This window comes from Notothenia rossii (genome assembly GCF_949606895.1).
Source record: "Notothenia rossii genome assembly, chromosome: 11".
NCBI lineage: Eukaryota > Metazoa > Chordata > Actinopteri > Perciformes > Nototheniidae > Notothenia > Notothenia rossii.
The window spans coordinates 56,413,621-56,421,120 of NC_136910.1; the positions used below are offsets into that span (position 1 = coordinate 56,413,621).

The following is a 7,500-nucleotide window of genomic DNA, read 5'->3' on the forward strand; positions in this document are numbered from 1 at the left end:
TTTCCTACTCTTCTCAATCTTTCACTTTTCCAACAAAGTCAGGGGAGGGGGGGGGGGATTTTTTTTAATCTGCTGGGGCAGAGAGAGGAGCTGTGGATTATTGTTATGGATTAATGCAGGGGTGTCAAACTCAATTTCATCACGGGCCACATTCGAATTGTGGTTGCACTCAAAGGGCCGGTTGTATGACTATATAAAAATGCATATATAAATATTTAATATATAAAATAATGTATTGTATTACATTATTTCCTCTGCATTGGATTATTATCGGATAGGGTAATAACTTCATAATTAACTCGGTCTGAAAGCAGAAGTCTAGGGCAAATAATTGCAAGTCTCTTCAGAGAGAATGTCACAAAATGATTTTAAAATAAAAGCAAAATCAAAAACAAAATGACATTTTGAAAACAAAAGTAACATTTTGAAAAAAAAGTCAATTCTGAGAAGAGGGCATATTTAGAAGAAAAAAGTCTAATTTGAGATGCATTGTGGGACATGTAGTTTGTGGACAACGTGCTTCTGTAAATCGCCATGTAACCGTGTAACAAACATATTATATTCTTTGAAAGCTCTTGTGGGGCCACATAAAATGAAGTCGTGGGCCGGATTTGGCCCCCGGGCCTTGAGTTTGACACCCCTGGATTAATGCATCAGTGTTTCTTAGGGTCAAAAACCACTAAACTCACAACCTAAAATGAAAGCGTTTTGTTTATTAATAAAAGAGCACACGTTCACTGTGGAAAGTGACAGTAGATATAGATTAGTCCATAGACCAAACAGGTTTTGATCCCTCCTCCCTTGGCCTCCCTGCCACTTAATTCAGGAGTTTACTTGATTCACAGAAAAAGCGACCTATAGCTTTCCAGTCTGTTAACCCAGAATGCAAAGCGATACAAAATAATAATAATAATAATACCTTACATTTATAAAGCGCTTTTCCTGGTGCTCAAAGCGCTTATCAGTTATTATTATTCAAATCAGTCAAGTGCCGGGAAAACTCAAATTAAGTTAAAGAGACAAACAACAAAATGAGTGCGGGACCGAGCAAGAAGCTAAAGACAAACCACTTCCACCCAGAATGGGAGGAAGAATATTTGTTTGTGATGTCACATTCAAAGGTTATTTGCCTTATTTGTAAAGCAAGCGTCGCTCTGCCAAAGAAAGGTAACGTGGAGAGGCATTATCGGAGCGTTCACAAGGCATATGACAGCGACTTCCCTCCGAGTAGCGAGTTGAGAAAGAGAAAGGTCATGTATTATTGCTACACAAACATTATCTCACAGTCTTAGTGTCGCCAACTCGTTTCTAACATGCAAAAAGACAAACACATGCGTCTATGGTCGGTGTATTTTCGACCTTTCCAATCCAGACGAGGGCCCTGTCTCAGGTCGACTATTTTCATTTCCTCGCTCCTCGGTCTCACCGGAAGTTGAGTACCGTCCCATGGCTATTATTTCTGCCGGAGGACCGAGGATTGAGGAGCGAGGAGCGATAATGGAGGAGCGATAATGGAGGAACCACCCGTCCATCCTCCGATGAAATCCTCAGATACTCGCCCCGCCCCCTTACTGTGTATCGCTCACTGATTGGACGATGCAGTGCATGCACGGAACTCATGCTTCTTGACATGAGAGCAGTTTCCCAGCGGAGTTAAGAAAATACATGAAACTCACGGGAGTCACTCCTCAGTTTAAACTGTGTTTTGTTTCAATTCGTGTTTCATTTAGTTACAAATATGTGATATATCTGAACAACAAAGTGGTCCAAAATCATTTTATTCATTTATTGGAAGCATTTTCATGATCGCTTTTTTCGTTTTATATTTTAATTTACTGTCATTTCCATTCAGTCAGTCATTAAGTGCTATTAAAATGTTAATGTGCTACAAATCCACACAAACAAACAAAGTGTGCAATCCAGTGAATGTTAATCTAACTGGGTTTTGATAGATAACATATCTCTTTTTCTTCTCTCAATTATTTTATTTCTATTGTGCACTCTAATCAATATTAATCAAACTATTGTTCGTTTATACATTTTAAGAATGGCGTTTATCTTTTTTGAGAATTAGTTCTTATTTGATTTTATTTATTTGGGTCTACAACAGATGATACAAATGTTTGTGTCAGTAAATGTGTAGGCGGGGGTGTTTGTGAAAATAACGGGGACAGAGCTGCTGTCAGACGATCAGCTGTGCGGCGTCATCACAAACGGACGTCGCTTCACGTGACGCCCCGGAGGAAAGGACGTCCCATTGCTCTTAAAACTCATTTCCCTGCTTCTCGTGGTTTCCTTGCGTCTCTCCACGCTTCCCTGGAGGGAGGGACTAAACACAGGGAAACGACGCAAGTGAGGGAAACAAGGATTTAATTTAACCGACCTGAGACGGGGCCGAGGTCTCTCTCTCCCCCGTCTGTGTGCGAGGGGGCGGGGCAGTTTACACACACGGAGGAGATGGCGGAGAGAAGCGCTCCAAGGTGTGGTTAAACTTTACCCGTCTCCATGTGGACAATGCTCCTTGCCAAGAGAGTTTAGCATGTAAGGGCGGTAACACGAGCTATTTGTCTAAACATTTAGCAAAAGTGCTCCACATCCGGACGGAGGAATGCACCGGGTTCGACTGTCTTTCTAGCAGCTCTGTAGCCCCGTCCACGAGTAACGTTTCCACGTCAGCTGTTATGTATGCTAGCAGCAACACACGGAGTTAACTACATTATACAAACATGGGTTAATGATTAGAGGAAACTGAGTTATTTAGTTTGTTAAAGTTTCAGCTATTCTGTTTACAGTTCTGTCATCAGATTATTTAATACCATTTGTTAAAACACTGTTGTTTCTTTTGATGTGAAATATTATTTATTTTATTTAAATAAAAAGCAATGTTAAATTTGTTTAATTTAATAATATATGTATTTTTGAATCAAGTATTCATCTGTATTGTCTTCATTGTTAGTTTCCACATGCCTAAAACAACCTCAAGCTAAATCTAAAAGTTGATGGCTAAATAAGAGCGTTTGAGAAATTGTGCAAGGCATACAGTAATAGTCCGAATAGTCGATTAATCGTTTCATTCATCGATAGATTAATCGATTGTCAAATGAGTCGTTAGTTGCAGGCAGCCCTATTGTAGTTATCCCATGTATAAATAAAACGTGTTATTCAGCAACCCTTGCAATTTGGGATTTTATTTTTGGTTGGTAGACCTCGGTGAGCTGGTCATTTCAAAAGTAGCTCACCAGCCAAAAAAGTGTGGGCACCCCTGGTCTACAGCAATCGCACAATTATTTGAGCAGGAAATGAATTTTCTAGTTACTACTCTATTTTTACAACCTTTGATCCATTCTCTTCTTGCTCTTGGTCTCAGGGTGTTTCATATCACTGACACTGGACAGCAGAAAGCTAAAAAAACGACTTTTCTGCCTTTCTACCTATTTGTAAATAAATGCATTTCCTTGCGTTTGAAACTCTGTATTCTATACAAAATGACAAACACAAAAGAAAACTGTGGAAACGTTGCCTAAGTTTTAAACGGACCATGCCCTTACACATATCAGTGTTAAAGAGAAGATGGTGTGGTGTTCAGGTACTCACCAGAGCTGTGTGTGCCTGGATGGGCCACCTCCAGAAACACCTGAAAGGTCGACTCAGGATTCTCCCTGGAGCAGAGGATCAAACATTATCAGTACACACGTGGCCTGGTATGAACAACATTCAGGAAAAGTGAGCATGCTTATCATGTAATGTAGCCTTCAACTTAATTTACAGTATGTCTCAGGATCCGTCCCTAACCTCAGGACCGGTCCCTAGTCTCACGATCGTTCCCTTGTCTCAGGATCGGTCCCTAGTCTTAGGAGCGGCCCCTAGTCTCAGGACCAGCGCCTAGCCTTAGGACTGCATCAGGACAGGCCCCTAGTCTTATGGACTGCACCAGGACAGGCCCCTAGTCTTATGGACTGCATCAGGACAGGCCCCTAGCCTTAGGACTGCATCAGGACAGGCCCCTAGTCTTAGGACTACATCAGGACTGGCCACTAGTCTTATGGACTGCATCAGGACAGGCCCCTAGCCTTAGGACTGCACCAGGACAGGCCCCTAGTCTTAGGACTACATCAGGACTGGCCACTAGTCTTATGGACTGCATCAGGACTAGCCCCTTGTCTCAGGACCAGCGCCTAGCGTTATGTACTGCATCAGGACTGGCCCCTAGTCTTATGGACTGCATCAGGACTGGCCCCTAGTCTTATGGACTGCATCAGGACTGGCCCCTTGTCTCAGGACCAGCGCCTAGCCTTATGTACTGCATCAGGACTGGCCCCTAGTCTTATGGACTGCATCAGGACTGGCCCCTAGTCTTATGGACTACATCAGGACTGGCCACTAGTCTTATGGACTGCATCAGGACTGGCCCCTTGTCTCAGGACCAGCGCCTAGCCTTATGGACTGCATCAGGACTGGCCCCTAGCCTTATGGACTACATCAGGACTGGCCACTAGTCTTATGGACTGCATCAGGACTGGCCCCTTGTCTCAGGACCAGCGCCTAGCCTTATGGGCTGCATCAGGACTGGCCCCTAGTCTTATGGACTACATCAGGACTGGCCCCTAGTCTTATGGACTACATCAGGACTGGCCACTAGTCTTATGGACTGCATCAGGACTGGCCCCTTGTCTCAGGACCAGCGCCTAGCCTTATGGGCTGCAACAGGACTGGCCCCTAGTCTTATGGACTGCATCAGGACTGGCCCCTAGTCTTATGGACTGCATCAGGACTGGCCCCTAGCCTTATGGACTGCATCAGGACTGGCCCCTACTCTCAGGACTGGCCCCTAGTCTCCTGAAGAGGAAGGGCAGCAGAGAAACCCACGTGACACAGATAACGGAAACTGACTCAGTGCGCGTTCTCCTTTCTAAACCGTTATATTGTGACATTACATTTTTGAAAATCGTTTTCTTACAGTAATAAAACATCATGAACCCATTCCTCATACACACAGAAAATAAACCGACTAGCACGTTGTTTACACAAGATTAACGGCAGACTGGTCGGTGCCCTGTAATGTTGACATGAGAGATCTTGAGCTGGAGATAAGCAGCATTTCATTTTTAAACTTTACCGCTACTCCTGAAACTAGTATGCGGTGTCGTCTCAGAGGTCACACAAAACACCATTTCCCCTCAGAAACACAATAAACAAAAACAACCCGTTAAGAACAAATAGGACAGATTATTTCCTTTCTCCCCTCTCTTTTGTGTAGAGTCATAAAAACCCTTCCTAAAATAAGCATCCGTTATCACACATTAACACTTCCAGGAAACCACCGGGAAAAGATTACAACAGCAGCATTTGATTACACTTTATTACAGCTTTAATACCATGAAATTGCTATAACACCGGTTAGGAAGACTTAGCTGTATGTTCTACCCATAGGTTCTACCCTTTATATATATATATATATATATATATGTATGTATGTACAGTCTATGGTTCTCAGTCGTACACACGTATGTCCACAGAGCTTCTCAATGCACCTCAGCATCCTCTGAATGATAGCAGACCTGCCATTGTTTTTCTGCTCCAGTAATTGGAGTGTAGCACCAGTGTTTTTAGCCTGCTGTGTCGCAACAAGTCAGGGCCTCGCACTGCCCTGTATCTTCCCCAATGACTCTCTGGAAGCAAGCTAACAGCTAGCATGAGGCTAACAGTCTCATTAAAGCAGAAACACTCTTACTTGATTCTGGACCCCATCCTAATTCCTGCGCCGCTTGTGTCCGGAGGTGTTCTTCAGATGCTAACCTGTCACACAAACACAGAGCTGTGCAACGCCATAGTCCGCGTAGATCACGCTCTGTCTCGCAGTGCACTCTGGGACGTGTAGTTTCTTGCAGGATTCTTGTAAGTCTATGATACGGAGCTAGATGGTGCTAAAAACTACAGCTTCCACAATACCTTAGACAACTGTTTGGTCCCGTGGTAAGATATATGTCATATGTTTGTATATATAAATCATACAGTGGTGGAAGAAATAGTTACTCAAGTTAAAGAACAAAAGTATTTGCATAACAATATACTTAAAGTACCATGAGTAATAGTATATATGAGAAGTACTCAGATCATGTACTTCAGTAAAAGTAGAAGTACCAGAGTGTAGGAATACTCTTTTACAGGAAAATTCCTGCATTCAAAATGTTACACAAGTAAAAGTAGAAAAGTATTATCATCAAAATAAAGTAGTGAAAGTAGCGACAGTAAAAGTAAACATTGCGCAGATTGGTCCATTTCAGAATAATATATATGATATTTTTTATAAGGATTGATCATGAAAGTGTTCTCAAAGCTGGTTAAGGTGCAGCTAGTTTGAATGACTTTGTATACTGCAGGGTAGCTTGTGGATTTACTCCAGGTGGAACTAAAGTCTGATTTAACAATTGATTATATTTCATGTCATTCATCCAAATCTGTAAAGTAACTAAAGTTATTTAATTAATGTAGTGGAGTAAAAGTACACCATTTACCTCTGAATTGTAGTGGAGTAGAAGTACACAGTAGTATGGAAATACTCAAGTAAAGTATTCAAAATTGTAATTCCAGTACTTGAGTAAATGTACTTAGTTACTTCCCACCTCTGCATGGCTACAGTAAATAGGAGCCTACATTGAGGACAAATGGCACAAAGTCACACTCAATTACCTGGAGTTTTTGTTTAGGAGTTTCACGTGCGTAATAACAACGGTATCACATATCATCAAACTATGACACCATCCCACACGAGAGGCGGAGATGGAGCTGTGTGACGTTTGACCTACTTTTCAACAGACACTCACAACCTCATCACCACCAGCTTGTTTCTTTCCTCCTCTCAGCGGGCACTAACCCCAGACACACAGACAGTGGAGAAGTCTGTCTGTGAATCTGTCTGTCTGTCTGTGAATCTGTCTGTCTGTGATTATGTCTGTGATTCTGTCTACGCACAACAACACGGACCAATAAAGTGACTTTCAGAAACTCAGCATGCCTCCTATTCAGGTAAGACTTACTGTTATTTATTACACTGTGCTCAGCCTGCACACTTTATGCTAAGCTAACTCTGTTAACAGTCTTGGAACAGTTTACTCTACAGAAAGCTATAAGCACATGTACTGTAGCTAGCATGTTAGCCTACAGCTCTGAGAACATATGGAAATGATATGTACCCGCTTCCCTAGACATTACTCCTGCTTACTTTACAACAAAAATAGCCTAATAGTCAGACAGTATACAAGTATAGCTTCACTTGGCTGTCCTTTAGCTGGTGTTTCGAGCTATTCAGATATTTATTTCCTCTATACTCTTTCTTCAATAACAGGAAACCATTGCTAACTTTTGCAGGTTATTTGTCTAATAATGGCATTCAACATATGTCGTTTTCAATTCAACTAAACTGTAACTTATTGCAATGCAACTTGGACCCTTTTATTTAGTAGAGTTAGTAATAAGGCAGTGAATATGGCTTTTTAAATG

The 7,500-nt window shown here is 42.0% G+C and overlaps 2 protein-coding genes across 7 annotated transcripts in view; one reads left to right on the forward strand and one right to left on the reverse strand.

The window, feature by feature from the left end:
• Positions 1-5,859, reverse strand: part of dennd1a (DENN/MADD domain containing 1A) — a 44,199-nt gene extending 38,340 nt beyond the window's left edge. For all 6 annotated transcript variants that reach the window (XM_079660186.1, XM_079660184.1, XM_079660188.1 and 3 more), the window contains exons 1-2: positions 5,732-5,859; positions 3,595-3,659 (exon numbers count right to left, since the gene is read on the reverse strand). In XM_079660186.1, the coding sequence (XP_079516312.1) occupies positions 3,595-3,659; positions 5,732-5,748 (82 nt within the window). In that variant the 5' untranslated portion in view covers positions 5,749-5,859. The remainder of the gene's footprint in view (positions 1-3,594; positions 3,660-5,731) is intronic.
• A 920-nt stretch (positions 5,860-6,779) lies between these two features.
• Positions 6,780-7,500, forward strand: part of nek6 (NIMA-related kinase 6) — a 12,459-nt gene continuing 11,738 nt past the window's right edge. Inside the window, exon 1 of the mRNA XM_079658004.1 lies at positions 6,780-7,026. The gene's annotated coding sequence lies outside the window, so the exon portion shown is untranslated. The remainder of the gene's footprint in view (positions 7,027-7,500) is intronic.